Raw genomic sequence first — 19,799 nt, forward strand, 5'->3', positions numbered from 1 at the left:
GCCTGTTTTTAAGTTGCAGTAGCCTTTGGCAGAGTTGTGAGAAACTGACAAATGTGGGCATATAAAACCAATTTGCTCATGGATGATATATCTTTCCTTTAGTCAAAACATTACTCAGATACATTCGGAGTGCCATTACTTTCCTGCAATGTCCAATTTAGAAAGTTTTAGAACTCATTAGGGGAAAATGAAGCACACAGCTGACAGCAAGTTTGTTTTGCTTTCTGTGGTATAAATGACACACAGATAATGCACAAATCAACCAGCCAACCCAGTTCTGATTAATATTTTTGATATAGGTGCTCAGAGCGGGAAAATGTTTTTTGATTAATTCAGTGCCATTTCTAATGTGTACACAGACTATGACAGTTCTGATTACATTCGTGGATCCATTAAATGGACGTCAGTTAGAAATGGGCTGAACTGCAGAAGCCAATATATGTTGAAAACTGGAGTCTCTCAGTAATTCGAGCGTCCCTTTCTGGGACTCAGCAGGCTGCCATTATGTTTATCATTGGACCTTAAAAGCAGACTTTATGCTGGCAGGGCCCCAAAGGATTAATAAAGGAAGAGAAAAGAAAACTGGAAGACTTATATGGACGTTGGCTAGGAAACCACCCACAAACTGGGTGCCTGAATGCTTTCTAGGCAATCATTCCCGTGGTTTTCCCATTCCTCCCTTCCAGATTTCCAATTTCAGCTTGACCGTGAACTGACTTTCTCAGTCTCAGAAATCACTATATAAATGCTAAATATTATGATGGCAGCTGTCATATAGAATAGACTAGTAATCAAGCCCGCTGTATCTAAATACAGCGGGTGCTAGACCAGGGAACTTGTGGGTGGCCTGAAGTGGTGAGAGGCGCTTCACGCCTCCCGACGCGTCAGGCCGCCCTCAAGGAAGCAACTGCGAGCCGCGCTCTGCGCGGCTCGCAGTTGCTTCCTTCAGCAGGCTGGGAATTGGCCGGGCCGGAGGAAGGGGCCAATCAGGCCCCTTCCTCATCACGGACAAAGCCCTCCCCCCAAGGGCTTAACTAATTATTTAGTCCGCGGCGCCCGCGGCACCGCGGGCGTGTTAAGGATATGGAAGCAAGTGTAACCCCAGTCTTCAGATGAGGCCTTCTATGGAGTATGATACATGGTTATCATGGATGTGGTTATCATGGTTATCATTTACACTATGTAAGTTAGAAGTCCATTGGTATGATGCTGGAGCAAGTGTCAGCCAATCTGCTTGCCTGTTATTTCCATACAATTATGACACATTCTTAAAACCTATTCCTAAACCATCATCTCAAGTTGTTATTGTACCATGGCCTAGGATCTCAGTCAGTCCAAGATGCATGCAGAACTCTATACACAGGATATGCCATGTTCCTTTCTGTGATGAAAATGTGCAGCAGTGGCACAGTTGCACAAGAGAGTGGCTTCTGAAATGGAATGTCTTCATCTTAGACTTCTTAATGCACCTTGATGTTCCTTTTTATAGCTTAAGGCCAAAGCTAGGCTCCCTGTGGTAAATAGGCCAGCCTGTGGCTAGAGCATTTTGTCATATGGAAAGTTCTGACATTACCTTGTTGGTTCACTTCAGTAATTGCACTTGTTAAAAAACAATGGGCATCATAAAAAGGAGAATCATACTGATAGCCCTGCCGATAATACCTAAGCACAAGGTGGGATGTGGAGATTCGCCATATGATAGTGGCAGCACTGTGGAACTCTAGATGCGAAAATGACTTTCTTTGCACTCACCTATAATCTGTCTCAGGGCAGAGTTTAATACAAGTTGCTGAATTTCACAGCCAAACTCAGCTCTTAATTTGCAAAAAAAATGCGTTAACCATGGACCTGTGCACCTGAACAACTGGGCTGGCATTTCTAGATGTGTTATAATTACTTATGAATCTCCCCATGTAGCATCTTAATATTGTTCAGATGCTACCCTTGGCTCTTAGACTATTTATCTAGATGGCCTTGTTTATCTGCATTGAACTTTGAACTAGTAACTTTACTTTAAAGTACTTTATTTCAGGTAGTTTCAACTCAACTGGTAGTATAGCATTTTAAAAGATGTTTATTGGCCATTGTTTATCAATATAGGGGATGCACCTTTATTTCTGCCAAGTCCCATAGAATCAGGAGAAAATGTGTGTCCTCAATCTATTAACCAAGTGACATTAAAAATGCCTTGTGTGTGTGTTTTGCGCATGTCAGGACACTTTTAGGGTACTTGCTGGAGCAATGGAAACTTATTAGCAGCACAGAAAACTGTAATTGTGGGAGATGTCCAAGTTCCACCTTGAGCTGGCAACCCTAGGTTTACAGTTGCCTGTGCCAGCATAACTCTTGCTAACATCCATGATCCACATAACTGGATTTATTTATGAAGAACATTTGTATCCTGCCACTAAAGGCAAATACCAAATGATAAAAATAATAAATAATACCAATTAAATTAGTTCAAAACTATTAAAAGAGTAAACGTTTTCAGTAGTAAAATAATCTTGGCAATTAAATTCTCTATACATAATCAGTGATTCATACTTCCGATGATGTGCTGAGGGTTCTGAACCTCCAGGATGAGACCTGCCCATGCCTGGAGGCTTAGAATATTCAACTGTGTGTGTGGGGGAGCCTGCAGGCTTTTAAGGCTCCTGGCCAAGGTCAGGAGCCCTCAAAGGAAACACCCACCTATCCCTTGCTTACAGTTGTCTGTAACAAAGGGAGGAGCCTGCCTTTAATGGAACCCCAACCCCCATTTTACAGTTAACTGTAACATTTTTGGGAGCTGGAAACCAGGATGCCTTTGAAGCCACTCAGCCACAGACGGGAGCCTTTAAATTCTCCCCGACTGTTACATGTGACTGTAATGGCGGGGCTGATGGTGGAATCTGGCAGCCTATGAAGACTCCTGGTCAGAGCCTCTAAAGTAAACGTCCTCCTTACAGCCTTAAGGGACCAAGCAATCACCTTACAGCTGACTGTGACAGCCAGGCTGCTGTTCCAATCAATTACAGCAGCCCTAACCCCCCCCCCTGCTCTGCCTTCCCAGGGAGGGGGTGGAGCCTTTAAAAAGCCTGGGCTGCCTTCATGCTGACTGGAACAGCCAGGCTGTGCTATTGCCTTACAATATTCACCCCTGCCCACCTCCTGCCAAGGCTGGGCAGGGACAAAAGCTTTTATACCAGCGAAACTTGACAACATAGGTGCAGCCATTGTGATCCCTACCTCCTGAGATCCTCTCTTCACTTCTTGGCCACAGACAAAAAGGCTCCAGGAAAATCCACCCCCCCCCCCAGAACTCACCCGGCCTCCATGCCCACCATTCCTGCTGGCTCTTTCACACTAAAGCAACCCCGCATTAAATGTTGATCAAGGGATTAAACATCATGAGATTCTATTGCCAGGAGACAAGCTGTAATTCTTGGGGATTTCCACAGGTTCCAACTGGAGACTGCTTTGGATATAATGGAGGGATGGGGAACCCTCTTTGGGAGACCTTAGACTTGGACCAATCATTTTGAAATTTGGAGGAGAGCCAGGGAAAAGCCTCCCAGAGCTACCCTGATAGTTTGGAGGCTGTACCTCAAACCCCCATTCCCCTATTCCCCAGGAAATGCAGGATACTGTTATTCCCATTATAGTCTATGATGTCAGTGACTTTCATGGGCGCCGAAGCCACTGAATCAGGCTCTTTGTGCACAAGCCTACTCGTGATCTCATAAGGGGTGGCATTCAAAAGCACTATGCATCTATAATTCCATGCATAGGCATTGCAATGGAGAAGTACGTTTTTTTGAAACAAAAATTTATCAGGCATCATGGGACCTTTAAACTGTTGAAGAAAGGGGATTGGTTGCCTGAATTGATTGACAGGTGGAAGCCATTTCTCTCTTCCGCCATTTCCAGCAGCAGATGTGGAGGGTCAGAAGTGTAAAAAGAATGCAGGCAAAGGCAAGACAGCAAAAAGGTGAGGAGGGCCTCGGGGGTGCAATATAATGTCACGTTTTGCCATTCTACGGGCATGACACAATTTTTACTAATGTGTGGAAATGCCCCCATGTTTCCCAATTCCTGAAGAAGTGCTTTCAAATGGAGGATGTAGTAAGCTGTCAGCTGGCTGTGAGTGACATCATTTGCAGGGGCCAGAATACACAGCTTCTATTCAGCGAGCATGACACTATTTTTAATAGTGAACCCTGTGAACTCTGTACCCAGCTCCCAACAGCAACCTGGCTGCTGCATATTAGATCAGTTGAAGTTTCCAGATGGTATGCAAACTCAGGCTCATGTAGAGCTCATTACAGCAATCATTCTTTTTTGAAGTACAACCTCAGCTGGCATATCAGACAAAGCTAATAAAAATGCTGTGTGGCACAGATGAGACCTGAGCCACTAACTGCATTCATGGATCCAACAGTACTGATCAACTAAGTACCTGTTCAACAAACCTGCTATTTAAGACTCTTTTTCGGTAAATAGATCTGCTAGGATTTGAGCTGGAGACTTGCTATGAGCAGAGCACATATGTTTGTTACTTAGGTGTGGCTAGGACCCCTAAAACTATCTTTGCAAATAGTGGGAGATTCTAGGGGAAGTGTCTGGGGGGGGGGGAGTAGCAGGACTTCATAATTGAAGTAGTCAGCAGAGACCCACTCGATGCGATGTTGTTTCTTACTTTCCTCTTCAAGTGGCCTCCTCCTTTGGCCTCTACTGCCACCTTTGTGCCACAGGAAGGCGGAGTTTGTGATGTTACTTCCAGTTAATACTCTAGGCTGCCTACTCTATGGCTTCCCTATAGACTTTCCTCTAGTCTCTATGGTAAACCTCTAAGATAGCGATCCCCAACCTGTGGGCCGTGGACCACATGTGGTCTGTTGACTAATTGGAGGTGGGCCACGAAGAACGCCTTCTCCCCCCCCCCCTCCCGGCTCTTTACAACACACTTCGGGTGTCATCGTCTCCCATCACTCCCAGATGGGACTATCTTGTTGCGGAGAAACAAGCTCAGGGTTCCCATTGATTTGTCATTGTCATGAGTTAAAATTTCCATGAAAATAAAATGTTCCTTATTTTCATTGTTGTGGCGTGTCTGTATCTTATTTTGAAGGGATGTTTAAACATTACCATAGTGATCAGAGAGCGTTAGGGCAGTGGTTGAGAGTAGAGGAGTTAACTACCACCCCACTGGGCCTCAGTAAAATTGTCAAGCGTTGAGTGGTCCCTGGTGATAAAAAGGTTGGGGACCACTGCTCAAAGACAGACATGCAGTCAGCACCTCTAAGATACATAGGGATGGTATCAGTTTTAGAACTGATCCATTATAATCCCTAGTACCAGATGAACTTGGTTGGTGCAGTCCAAATTGCTGGGTTGTACCTTAGAATCAGAATCATAAGAGTTGGAAGGGATATCCAGGGTCATCTAGTCCAGCCCCCTGCACATAACTCCACACCAGCAAGGTAACTAATCTGTTTAATGTTCAAAGTAGAGTGCAAAGTGATGCCAGCTTCATTTTCTGGAATTACAAAATGTTTTGTTCCTAGCTCATATGCCATCCCCACCCCTCCCTCCTTCCTTCTTAATTGTTTGCTTTCTCTGAAGTGGAACAGAAGTATTTCAGTGTCCAGTCACTTATGCTGTTTCATTAAAGAGAGCCTGAAGCAAAGGAGTTGGGATGCTTGGGTGTTTTAATTAAGCCATGCTTCAGACATGTCGTTTGGTCTGCTGTACAAACAGTGAGCGTGTTATTTAAAATTAAATTTGATAGACCTGCCAAATGATAAAATAACAATTGTGGATTGTTCGCTGGGTAAAATATTTTTTTCTTGTATCTGCCTTTCTACACATTCTTAAACATAAAGCTCTAATACATTATGTCAATACTTGATTTGATGAGCAACACCCAAGGTATTATCTTGGATGTTTTATGTAGAACAGTTTCATGAGGTAAGCAAATAGATCATGTAAAAATAAATTACAGAATTTCCTTTCTTAAAAAAAAAAAAATCCCCAGATGTGGCTGTTGCGTTCTTTTAATCAACTTTAGATACAGCAAAACTTCTATTTTTTTTTCCTGAGGGGAGGCAAATAGAGGGCGTGATCCCAAGATTCATGGTAGGGGCTTCTTCTTCTTCATTTCTATGAAAGAATATAACCCCAGACTCTATCATCTTATATTTTAATAGATAAGTCGACAAATCTTTAATACACTGACTGGGGCTGTGAATGGTCAAGGTAGAACTTTTGATAAACCTGAAAAGGGCCCCAGGTTTGGAGAAAAATATGAAAAAAATTTTTTAAACAAAAGCATTGGTGAGTTTCCCTCTGGCTATTGCAGGCAACCACAACATTACAAGCTAGGGTTTCGGAGAGTAAAAAAAGGAAAGGGGGGGGGCAGGGCCCTTTCAGGGTGAACTCAGGACTGAGAGTTGCCAGATCCAGAGTTGTGAAATTCTTGAAGATTTTATGGTAATGTCTGAGAAATGCAGGGTTTGGGGAGGAGAGGTCTCCAAGGCAGCCATTTTCTCCAGGGGAACAATGTTGTTTGAAGTTCAGTTGTAATTCTGGGGGCATCTCCAAGTTCCACCTGGAGGCTGGGAACCCTAGGCCTGACATCAGCCTCTGAGTTACTTGATACCACCCAAGTTTCATGATTCAGCTAAGGCTGACTGCTTGCTATTGTTCAACAGCAGTTACCCTGTGGTTTAGCAGTTAGAGCTTCTCAGTAGGGTTTGTGAGACCTTGGTTCAGATCCACATATTGCTGTGAAACTTCACTGGGTACTTTCAGCCTAACCTGACAAGATTGTTGTGCAGATAAAAAGGAGATGAGAAACCCCTTTGGTTTCCACTATGGAGAAAGAGTGTAGTTTTTCTAGGCAGAGTCTGCAGGTAGGGAGGAGAAGGAAAGTCAGCCAAAGGTAGGTTGGGTGGGAAGAGATATTGTTGCCATTCCAGGTTGGGAAATTCCTTTAGATTTGAGAGGAGGAGCCTAGGGAGGAGCCTGGGGAGTGTTGGGTTTGACGAGGGGAGAGAATGGTATAATGCAATTGCAAACCCCATCTTCCTCAGGCTCCTCCCTTAAATCTCCAGGAATTTCCCAACCTGGAGTTGGCAACACTAAAAGAAACAGATATGAGTAGTTGAGAGATCCATTGTGAGAGATCCTGGGCAGAGTCTGTGCTTACTTTGTTTATTCCATTGTCAATCCTGTAGAATTCAGATCGATTTGAACTTGGGTCTTCCTCTTCCCCCCCTCCCTATTGAAACAGGAAAGTGTTTTGCACGTGGTTAGGATAGCTCAGAATGGGGGGGCAAGCCTCTTTCTTTCTTTTCTTGAAGAGGGGAGGGGGAGAGGAGCCAAGCAAGGAGCCTCTTTCTTTTTTTGGATTGGGGGAGAGAGGATGGAAGAAGGCAGAGGAGGGAGAAACAAATCCAAGACCGACAGAAGTTGAGAGAAATTAGGGACTTCTCCTTTAAGGCAAGCTTGTCACATGACCAGCTTTGGCCAATCAGGGGTTCTCTACCACAGAGCAAAGTCTAGATTCAAAATAGCCTGCTTCCTCAATTCAATTCTTAAAATATTGAGCATTAAAAGCACTCTAAGATTTCACACAATAAAGGTAGGATCACTCCGGATCAATCCTTCTTGTTGCAGAAGTAAAATTTAAATCTCCCAAAATCAAAAGGGAAATCGCATTCTGTGTACACGGCAGGGACTGAATCGACCTGGGATTGGAATAAGAGTTCCGTGCAGTTTACACCCTTTACTCAAACTTTACTTGCTTTACTCAAACTTCCTTGATAACAAGCAAGGCAAACTCCCCATTGGATCAGCTTGAATGATCCCTGACAAATATTATATTGAGAAATTGGACCATATTTAGCAGCTTTTGCCTGTATAGTAGCCATTTGTACTACAGGGACAAGTTATTACAACTCACACCTGCTTTTTCTCAATCAAAGGAATGAACCACTAAACCATCTCATTTAACAGAGAAGAGGCAGTATCACCCATGGTCGATGGTCGAACCATAAGTTTGACTGTCTTCGATTGTAGAGCAATCGTAGTTTATTCCTTTGCTTCTGCACTGTCAGATTCATTTTGGTCATTCATTACATTAATATAAACTCTGGTGTCACAGCAAATTCAGACATTCCACTTGTTCCTTTATGTAAAATATATATGGTTGCTTCCAATATGGTTGAAAGCAATGGGGTATTTTATTTTTAGTTTGGTCGAATAGCCAAAGAATGTAAAACATACAATATAACCTTGTGTCTTGCTCCCTTTTGAAACATTGTCTGACAATCCTCATTCAGACACATAAAAATTCAGATATGAATGACTGTAATATTTCAAGGAATGTAACTTTCTCCCTCCCCTATTTTTCAAACTGTAATATTCAGATCTGACACTGGAGTATACTTCTTTTTACAAGGATGCTGGGGAAGGATTATACCCCCTGTATCATAAGAAATAAGGATTTTATCTGATCAGCCTCCAGCACAATGTGCAAAGAATATCTTTGCCTTCACCTTTCCCAAGGAGTCCCATGTGACCCACAGAAATGTGATAACTGGAATCATTTATCCATCATGTAAACCCTGTCTTTCTCCCCAAAGGTACCCAAAGTGGCTACCTCTTGCATTTTCCACTTTACTCCCACAACAACCCTTGCTCTGATCAGATTTTATAGTGAACTTTGTAAGAATGAACCAATGTGTATTCAGTTTAAAAATGAAACCAGATCAATGTGAGGTTTCAGTCCATGCTTGAATGTAACATTAGAATCACTGAATAAATGTATAAAGAAAAATCTAGCATATACTTTACAGGGACTGTACATGCATCTACTGTAATTTGTGAACAGGGCTACTGTGAGCTAGGTTAGGCTGAGTGTGTGTGACTGGCCCATGGCCACCCAGCAATAGGGTTGCCAGTTCTGGGTTGAGAGCTACCTAGAGACTTTGAGGGTGGAGCCAGGTGTGAGTGAAATTTGGGGTACGGAGGGACCTCAATGGAGTATGATGGTATGGAGTCCACCCTCCAAAGTAGCCATTTTCTCCGGGGGAACTGATCTCTGTCACCTGGAGATGAGCTGGAAAATAGGGGATCCCCAAGTCCCACCTGGGGACTGGTATCCCTACATCAAGCTTCCACAGCAGAGCAGGGAGTTAAACCTGGTTCTGCCAGATCCTTGTCCGACACTCTAATCACTGCACAATGCTGGCTTTCTTTTTGTGATGGAAGTTTGAAGAGGTTTGAATTCATGAGATCTCATTGCTTTTGAAAGATTGCTGAGTTATGTAGTGCCTCCTAAGTGGGTCTTTTCAGTAATGTATAGTCAATTATTACATGCTCAGTGTGGAACCCCCCCCCCTACACAAATAAGTCTCTAGAGATATGCCTATTACACTAATACATATCAAGACAATGAAAGGCAATTTCAGATTAACCCTTACAATAAAATTTAAAAACTGCAGGTAGTGGAGGAAAGAAATGGCTGCCACAGGGAGAGAATAAAGAAAAATGGCACCCCTACACAGCAGCCATCTTTACAGCAATCTCTCCCAATTTTTTTTTTTTTTTTTGAGGAAAATAGAATTCAGGAAGATCAGTGAAAAGCCTGGGGAACTGTGGAAAAGCAGGAAAACTCCTACTTCCCATCAGCACTCCAACAGTGCTGCAGAAAAGTAGGGAAAATCCTGCTTCCCATTAGCACTGGACCCATGGCTGATAATCCATGCAGAAATGTCTCATGACATCACAGAAATGTCACCTCAGTTAAAGCTGCTTTACATTTTTCCTACTAAAGATTGCTCAGGATGGTTTCATCCTGATCTTCTCAGGTTGCCCATTCTATAGCACTGGGGCTGCTGTGAAGAAGACCAGGACTCTGGGGAAGGTCTCACCGCTCTAGGAAATGGTACAACTAGCAGAAACTAGCAAGAGGAGTGCAGTTAGTGTGTGGAGTCATGTAGGGAGAAAATTATTTTAACTCTGCTTTCCACATGATCAAGATTCCCAAGGCAGCACACATTAAAGCACTGGAACATTTAAAATGATACATATAAAATAATACACACACACACATCAATAGAAACACAAACAGAAAATATAAGAATCAAGCAGGAGGGACAATGATTATTGGGGTATGTCAAATAAAAAGAAATGTCCTTACTCACTGGTGGAAGACTTCTATGGATGACAATCTTTTGTTGATAGAACTCTCCATACTTATGGAGAGTTACTTTTATGATTGGATTTAGATATTTGAAAGCACAGGTAATAAAAGAAAACCCATTAACATCATCAGTCTCATACTCCTGTACTGGCCTCTTACAAAGGATCTAAACTGCTGCTGTGCAGCACCCTCAATGTTGACCTGTCTGAAGCATGCAAAGATGGATCGATCTAGAAGAATCGCCCAGATGGAGAGAGTGTCATGACCCTGAGACACACACCCTTGAAGACACCACAGCAGACTCAGGGCTCTTCTTACAATTGCTGTCCGGATCCGGTTCAAGGTTCTGGTTCTAACCTTTAAGGCTTTACACGGGCTGGGACCCACATACCTGAGGGACCGACTAGTGCCCTATGCCCCCCGCAGGGCTCTGCACTCTGCGAGTGAGAATCTTCTGGTCGTTCCCGGCCCTAGGGAAGCACGCCTAGCCTCGACCAGGGCCAGGGCCTTTTCGGTCCTGGCCCCCACCTGGTGGAATGAGCTCCCGGGTGAGCTGCGGGCCCCTTCAACATTCCGCAGGTCCTGCAAGACGGAGCTCTTCCGCCAGGTCTATGGTTGAGGCTGGGGCTGCTGGGGTACATCGACTGCTCTCCCCCGGGCTTCTTGAACATCGTTGACCTCCTTATCCTCCACCCCCCCTTTTTTAGGAATGGGGGTAGGAAGGGGATCTTATTATTGTGCCGCCATGTTGTGACATTTTTAAGTCTTTTAATGGGAGTTTTAATGGGGTTTTTAAGATACTGTAACCCGCCACGAGCCATTTGGGAGTGGCGGGAAATAAATCAAAATAATAATAATAATAATAATACAGATGAATAAAAGTAGCTTTATTGAGGGTCTTAGGAGAGCATCTATAGGAAGTTGCCAGCACCAAGCATACATTGCTGAAGATACCCTACTGAGTTTTCCAGAAAGAGTTATACCCTTGGTCTCCTCATCCACATGAGATTTGTATTCCAGAAGACATTCCAAGGGTATGGCAGTGAAACCATCCTTCAAACATCCTAGCACCCATATGAGAAAAGCAAGGCAACAGTACCAAAAGATAACAGAAACAGCTTCAGAGAGCAGAAAGCAAAAGGAATGGGGAGGCTGAGAAAGTGTCACACCAGCTTGTGCTACTGAAATGCAGTATTGTGTCCCCTGTGGGGACACAATAAACAGTGGAGCATGCTGCTCTGCTGCAACGCTCCAACAGTGGCCGGGTATGACCACTGCCATGCGTAATAGGTCTATGACTCATTGAGTCATGGCACATAATCACTGTTGCCAGATTCCTACTCTCATTAGTGGGTTTAGTGCCACTGCAGGAGACAAATGGACAGCATCTAATTTTTCTTAACACACTGATGCTTTATTTAGGAAGTGGATTTTAGTACCTCTGCCAAGTATAATTCACTCAAGTTCCACTGGATGCCATAAAGCATGCCTAAATGCGAAGATAATTTGCAAGAGTAAGGAAGGTAAAATGAACTCCTTGTAGTAATAATTAAAATGGACTCTGTTTCCCTAAATCATTACTTGTATAAAGCAGATGTTAGAGGAAGTAACCTGTCATATGCTGTGCCATCTCTATGTTTTAATATCCATGATGCTAACACGCAAGCTGTAGATCACCTCTAAACATCTGAACTCCATGCAAATAGCTTTCAGGCATAATGCTCTTAATTGTATTCCCAGGCAACTACAAATGCAATAAAGACACACTTTGTATTCTAGATTAAATAAACCTTGGGGCATACCAGTGATGTTGGTTAACAGTTGTGAATGGGCACACAATAAAAGAAAGGTCATCATCTTACAGGCAGCACTTTTGAATGGAAGGATTAACTTTGTTTTCCCCCAGTATAATAATACCTGTACACCTCTGTAAATGGTTTTGTGAAATACTTTTGAATGTGCTGTTCAATAAGAGAGAAAATGCAACCCCCCCCTCTCAGTTGCATCAGTATCCATCTTTTCAGTTTTTTTGAGAAAGCAATGTGCATTTCCTTTAAAGTGCCAAAATGCATAATTCCTCTGTAGGGTTAACAACTGCATTTCATAAAAATTGGAAGAACATGATGACTTCCAGGCCATTGATGGTGAACAAGTCTGTAAACACTGCAGGATTTTTGGCTGGCAATAGCTCGAGTTTTCCCTCTCCCATTAACTGTGTTCTAGATACCATCATGGCAAAGATGCATATAACAAAATTTATTTCATGCATTATACAGAGCTAAACCTGAGTTTTCCACAGAATGTACCTTCAAAATTGAACTTCAGCTCCTCTTGGCTCACTCACGCATATAATGAAAGTGTTTTCAAACATGGCATGTCTCACTGACACACTACATTGCAAGGGTGTGCAATTAATCACTAAAAGAGTGCACTAAAAGTGAAGCAACCTCTCCTCAGTGGTTAGCTTACCTAATTGAAGATCAAGGTAATCCTGCTTCAGAAACCTCTTATGGTCATGACTAAGTGGCACTCCCAGTTGTTTTATATGGAACAAGCAAATGATGCTTTATAGAAAACTGGGTGTTTTCTACAAAGTATATAATGGGGACTGATTAATCCAGATGTTTACACATTCACAATTAATGAGAAAATTAAAATGAGAATTGTTAATAGGCTAGTGGAAGGAATGGACTGGCTTGGAAGAGCAGGAATAAGCAACATAATGAAAAAATGTCCGGCATTGTTTAATACGTGTTACTTTTGGGGAATTTTTCTAGACTGAAGCCAGCATATTGCCAGACATAGTTGTCATTCTCTATAGTAATGTTTTCCAAAGATAATGTATAAATGTTGTCATCTTAGTAGTGAATAGTCTGGATGGTCAGCAGTGACTATTAAAGAAATTGCAGTTGATTCCTTTCCAGCAAGCTTATTTGTTTATTTATTGCGAGGCAGGATTATATACAGGAAGCATATAATAATATGTAACCAAGTTGATACAATGGGTGTATAGTGAGATTGAACATTAAATACTACTATCTAAATTTTCAGTCCACTCAGATGCAGCTGGGGAAAGTTCAAAGAGCTTTGAAACATCTCTCTGAAAAGCAAGATGCTCATATTCCTTTGACAGATGAAAAATAGTTTAGCGGGCTGCACCATAATCACAATCAGGTCTTGCTATTTTGCCCCATTTAAACAAGAGGTCAGCCATCTGCACATGCCCGTTCATGTGCTACTAGCCATCTTCCATGCTTTATGTGGCAAGTTAAATCCTGTGGGCCTCTTGTTGGTGTTTATCAGTTTATGGATATGAAGTGGAACTGACTGCATGAATGTTCATGACAATCATTAAGTAGATCAAAATGTTGTGATTGCAGGATTTGTACATATCTTATTGCTGGGTGTTGGGATAGGCCAGTGTTAGCCATGTCTTTGAGAATGGGCAGCTCTCTGTTTTTGATAATCTTTCTATATTCTTGGAAAAGAGCATCTTGTCTCCAAGATGCAGAGGAGCAATGCGGCACAATGTAGGCAGCTAATAGGTCAGAGTGGGTTTAATACATTAGCTGATTGTTCTTATTGTTGTATTGAGCTGAGCATCAAGTTTGGGGACATGGAGGTTGTTGAGCCACACTGAAGCACCATATGCCACAATACTATAAGCTGAGCATCTAAGTGTTGCGGCAGACACACCCCAAGTTGTGCCACATGATTTTTGGAGACTGATTTTTCATGTGTATTTTTGCTGCTACATTGTTAAGATGGTGTTCATAGCTCAAGGTCCTATCCAGAGTAATGTCAAGGTACCTAGGTATATGGTGTGTAAATAGGGTGCCATTCAGTTCACAGTTGCCAAAATTGTTATTGAGATGGAAACAAGGGCATTCTGCTTTTCTGGGACTTGAAATGAACTATGATAATAGTCAGCTAAGATTTTGAGGTTCCTAGTCCGTATTTCCGCAGTTATTTCAATTGATTTGTGCCTTACTGCAATTGCCATGCGTAAGCAAACTTCCCGGATACCGTCTCAGGGATATCAGAAATGTATAGACTGAAAAGAACTGGAGCAAGGACTGACCTCTAAGGTAAACCTTTATTAAGTTTCTGTTACTTGGAAAGTTCTATTGCTCAGCATGTTATTTAGGAATCAAAATAATGTTCTGCAGGTAAAAACTTGTAAAAATTTGTACAGCAGGCCATAAGCAGCCTCCAATTTTATCAGTACTGAAATCTTCTGATAGTTTGTAGTCATCAAGTTAGGTGTGTTTCAAAATATGGAGTTCTTCTTTTATCTTGATTGTAAAATACTAATCCTATGTTGTTCTGGCTAGGGATACCAGTTGGACACTTACCTGGTTTGATGTTACCTCAGGATTTTCTTGAAGCACAGGTAAGTTTGCACCTAATTTTCTTCAGCAGACTTTCCTACTGGAGTGCCTGAAATCTACATTTGCAGTTGCTTCAATTAATTTGTGTCTATGTGCAGCATTGAGTTCATGGAGTAGCTTATCTGCCATTTTTGGATCTTTCATGTCAAGAAAAGTTTGATACAGCCTCTTGCTCTGATCACTCCAACCTGGGATATATTATTTATGATATCAAGGAATATAGTTTTTAGCAGTAGATAATAACTCCAATGAATTAGCAGTAGTTATTTTGTTTTGGAGGGACCCATTCAAGGGTCCATATCTTCACTGAAACTTATCCAATTCAACCTCTGAAAGCCCTGCTGTGGTCTTGGAAAAGAGCTGATAACTGGTATTTTGATTCATAGCTCAAGGATTATAGGTCAATGCTGACTGTGTAGGAAAGCCTCAAGAATATATCTGGATATAGATCCATTAACCTCTGGGTTATGGGCCCAGCATGCTTCCGCTGCACAACTCTGCTCATCTGGATATAAAAAAGGTCTGAATTCTCTGGTCATTTGAAACAAATCAGGATTGGATTCTATTCTGTGTTGCTAATCTGAAGATCTTTAGGCAGATATGTTGCTTTGTCTAGTATAAAAATGAGATGCAAGCTGTGTTCATCAGACCCGTCAACAAGTGCCTCACTGTTCTTATAATTAACTATGTATTTCCAATTTCCATGGTAAAGTCACCAGCATATAGAGAAGGATGAGGGTAGCTTGATAGGACATGTACTGACCAGGAAACTGCAGGAGGCTTGTAAACATTGACAACAGATACTTCACCAACGTTTGCTAGAGTTGTGATGATGTCATTGTGAATGTTGGTTAATATCCACTTCACATTTTCAGTGTCTCTTTGGGTATGTTACTATTTTTACTACTTTTTTTTTTAGCTTTGTAAGTCTCTCTTCTTCAAAGACTCTCAGAGCGGCTTACAACACTTGAAAATTAAAAACCCATACAATGTAATTTGGTTTTGAAAATTTACTGATCTAAAATCTTTCTAAAACATTAAGCATTCCCCTATTGCACCTGGAAGTTAAGTTGATGGTATCCCAATATTAACCAGGTGCAGGATGGAAGGAATAGGGTTCTTGCTGAAGGGCCCATTCCGATAGTAATGGTGATCCTTGGCCTCAACTAAATGCCTGGTGGAAGAGCACCATTTTTACAGGCCCTTTGAAATTTAGGGTCTTCCATAAGGGCCCACATCTCTGCCAGTAACTCATTTCACTAGGCCGGAACCTGGCTCTGGTTGAGGTCAAGCACACCTCTCTGGGGCTGAGGATCGCCAGCAGGTTGGAATATTCTGAATGAAGAGCTCTTATGTGGGGAGGGGCGTATTTGGAGAGATGGTCCCTCAAATATGCGGGTCCCAGACCACTGGCATGATGCTATGTAATGCCAAAAACATAATATCCTGCAAATTTTGCTCTGTGGTGTGCTTGATTTTCATTATTTAATTTAATTTATGCATAGTTACATTTATTGACCACCACTCCTGGACCCTGCTGGCTATCAAAATACATTTCTTGGACAAGAGCTAAATCTGTTTTATTGACCAGTAAGATTCGCAACAAGTATTGACTTTTAGGTTTGCTTATACTTCCAATGATAATTTAGCAGATTTGGATGCAGCCTTTTATGCCCCTTATCAAGCAGTCTTGAGAAGAACTGTTTGAATGAATGATTGTTTCCATGTGTACAGTATAACCAGGAGAAATTATGATTGACAACCAAAAGTTCCAGCTCTTTTGCATTGTCCAGGGTGCACAACAAGGAGACAAGCTAGAATTATAGCCCTTAGAATTGCATAGCAATCTATGCAAGAAAGAGGGTTATCTCTTTGCTTTGCATTGCTGAACAGCTTAGCCTATACCATTGGATTTTGTTCAGCTAGATTTTGCTTCAGATAGAAAACATCAGATATTTGCTTATGATCATTTCTTCTTATCTTCATTCCACATTCAGAGCAGGTTTGGAAATTAGTATGTTTCTAATTATACCAAGTTGTCGATCCAATTTGTTCCTCTGGGGGGCTTAAAAGAAATCTGTGCATATTGTGAGGGTTATATGTTCACAATTAAAATATTGTAGTCTTGTGCCTCTTGGCTGGATCTCTGATTGAAAGGTTGTGAAGGGTAAAACTAATTAAACTTTATGGTTGGTTTTCCTAACAAGATTCTGGGTTTGAGAACAATTGGAACCAATGCTTTTCGCTTCCCCCCCCCCCATTAAGATGAGAGATAGTTTCAGTTTAATAAAACAATCTTTCCTCTTTGATATGTGCTTGGTTTTTAGAATATAATTTAGATCACATATTATATTTCTTATTCTGAGCATAGTGTTGTATGACCTTGGGAGGTGTGCTAGAAATATCTGAACTGCAACTGCATTAGCATTTATTTTTAACATGATTTCTGACAACCGTCTTTTCCCAAGTTACACTTGCTTTTAAGGAGGTTGTAGATGGTTGCACTGATACAAAGTAAAATCCAATGATATAAGACATGTAACATCTTTTATAAGGACCAAACAAAATGACATAGAACAAAGTGCAAGCTTTTAATATTTTCATAGATTTCCTTGGATTTATTTGCTGAAAATCAAAGGATATTTTCAGTGATTTAAAGAACTGGATCTTTTCACTAATCTCTGAAAGGAAATTTGTTTGATACATGGAAAGAAGGAAAGTAGAATAATTAATTCCCTGCTTCTTCTTTCATATCCTTTTACATTTTCTGGTTCCAGAGATGTAACAGAAAGTAGGAATACCACAGTGCTGTTGTTTGATAAATATATGAATGAAAACTAATAGTATCCCCTAAGACAAAAAGGTTGACTCAGCCTTCCACCCTTCCGAGGTCGGTAAAATGAGTACCCAGCTTGCTGGGGGGTAAACGGTAATGACGGGGGAAAGCACTGGCAAACCACCTCGTATTGAGTCTGCCATGAAAACGCTAGAGGGCGTCACCCCAAGGGTCAGACATGACTCAGTGCTTGCACAGGGGATACCTTTACCTTTAAAGACAAAAACATAGGAGATACTGAAGGCTTACTTAATATGCTTCTACAATGCTTTATTTTCATGGTCTTGATGACTATACATGCATAAAAAGATTTTAGGCATGTTTAGAAGACCTGATCAACACATGACAAACAATGACAGCACCATGATTCTGTCCCATCTTTTGCACATTGATGGCATGTGGAATTGGTGTCAAGCTCTGATGACTGACAGCTGATTGCATGCATTGATGCAATATGAAATCTTAGTTTGGCATGATAGAGTATGACCAGAAATTTCTAAGTGTGATGGCCGGATCCAACCATGTTATACATACCAAACCATGGGCATCCTTGTCTGAATAACCTAAAGTACCTCATTAAAAAAACAGCTCCTAATAGAAAAGCTCATAGAGGCACACACAGCAAGGCTTCCATACATAGAATAACACTCATAGGAGAGAAAGATGGGACAGCTCATTGATGAGATTCATCATAATTTTGTCCCAAAAAGATGGGACAGCACTTAGGGGAAGAAGGGAACCGAGAATGTCATTTTCTAGACTACTTAATGACTTGGGCCTAGAAACAAACGACTGACAAGCATATTTGTCTCAGAATCAGTGTTATACTTTCGTTTTAGACTATAATAAAGGGATTGTGGATTGTGGCCTATACTACCATTTTGATGCCTATCACTATAAATATCCTGTATTTAGTTTCTGCATCATTGAAAATGCCATGGTTAAATATTTATGCTTTATTCCAGGTTTGTTTCAGCCCTGGTTTAATTTCTGGCTGTTTTCAGTTTTCCGTAGTCCGAACCTTATTGCACTGTTTATTGAATTATTGAATGACTGTATTTGGCTTAAACTATATAATATAACTTTAGTTACATTGAGAAAGACCATCTATAAATAAAAATACTAGAAATTGTAGCCTGTTTTTGTGTGGAAACCTCCGTGATGTTTCAAAATAGAAACTCGCCGAGGAGGGGAAGAGGCCGGGCTCATTCAGGCAGCTCCTTATAAGGATGTCTGGCTGGCCCCCCACCCCCAACATTGCCACACTGCTATGTGCCTCCCAGAGGATGATGGGGTTGGGAGTCCTGTGCTCCCCACCATGTCCTTACCAGCACTGATGTCAAAACGGCCCCATTATGTCAAAACGGCCCCTTTGCTAATTCTCGGATGCTCATCTCAAAAACAATGGTGGGGAGACATAATGACCACTCCTTGTGAACAGCCAGAAGAAATAGCTGTCATGTGAGTAGGAAAACCCAACCTTGCCCACCCACAGCTCTCCAGGCTTTGCTTAATCTTTCCTACAAGTTGTGAAAATGCTGAGAGGATTTCAAATGCACCAAGATGCTCTGAGGAAGCAAGAAAAAATCCACTAGACTTAGGGAAGATAGCACTACTCTGCAAAATGGTCAGAGTTCAACTAGTAAGCAAGCATACTCCACTGCAGTTCCCAATTATTTTTGAATGTGTAGTACATATCTGGTATGGTGGACATTTGTTGAAAGCTGCAGTGGCTGAACAACAATAGTTTATTAAAGTGAGCATGTTTTTGATGGCAGGTGATTGGGAATCCTTATCCTTTAATTGGTAATATAAAATATAATATATAATATAAAAATAATATACAATATAAAATATATAATATAAAATGTGAAATGCTTTAAAAACTCTGAAAAATATTATATTAATTTTAGGTAATATGGTTGGTGTTCCTTTTTTTAGAATAACAAGTACTCCCAATATTCTTACTTAAGAACAAGTCTCTAAAAAATTACTTTCTAATCTCATTGCTGTCAGGGTCTACAGGGGGTAATCATGATATTCAAATGGTTCCCACTTACAAGAGTTACAAAGGCATTTACTTTTTACAAACCCTGTATAATACCAACAGTACATTTGTGCAAATGGTAGACTTAGCTTACTGATCTTTGCCCTGAAGCTGTAGGATTTTACCACATTCCACAGGAGGAACTTATAAAGCTTTTAGGTTTCCTAATAAGTCGGGTCAGAGGTTATGATTTTCTTAGTTGCTGGGAAAATGTGTATGAGAAGCCTGTAATGCTGGAAACACTTTGGGAAACCCTAGTATGTGGATTAAAAAAGCATTTATCAGGAGGGAATAAAAAGGGGTAAAACTATCATATGTTCAGAAATGTCCATACTG

General features: G+C 41.3%; 1 protein-coding gene across 4 annotated transcripts in view; it reads left to right on the top strand.

Moving 5' to 3' along the window:
- LOC143842655 (uncharacterized) overlaps positions 1-19,799 on the top strand; it is a 501,692-nt gene that overhangs the window by 119,192 nt on the left and 362,701 nt on the right. For all 4 annotated transcript variants that reach the window (XR_013233257.1, XR_013233256.1, XR_013233258.1 and 1 more), the window contains exon 3: positions 14,524-14,582. Coding sequence is in view for 1 of the 4 variants with exons in the window: in XM_077347865.1 (XP_077203980.1) it covers positions 14,524-14,582 (59 nt within the window). In the remaining 3 variants the exon portion in view is untranslated. The remainder of the gene's footprint in view (positions 1-14,523; positions 14,583-19,799) is intronic.

The sequence above is a fragment of the Paroedura picta genome, chromosome 8 (assembly GCF_049243985.1).
Source record: "Paroedura picta isolate Pp20150507F chromosome 8, Ppicta_v3.0, whole genome shotgun sequence".
NCBI classification, from domain to species: Eukaryota; Metazoa; Chordata; class Lepidosauria; order Squamata; family Gekkonidae; genus Paroedura; species Paroedura picta.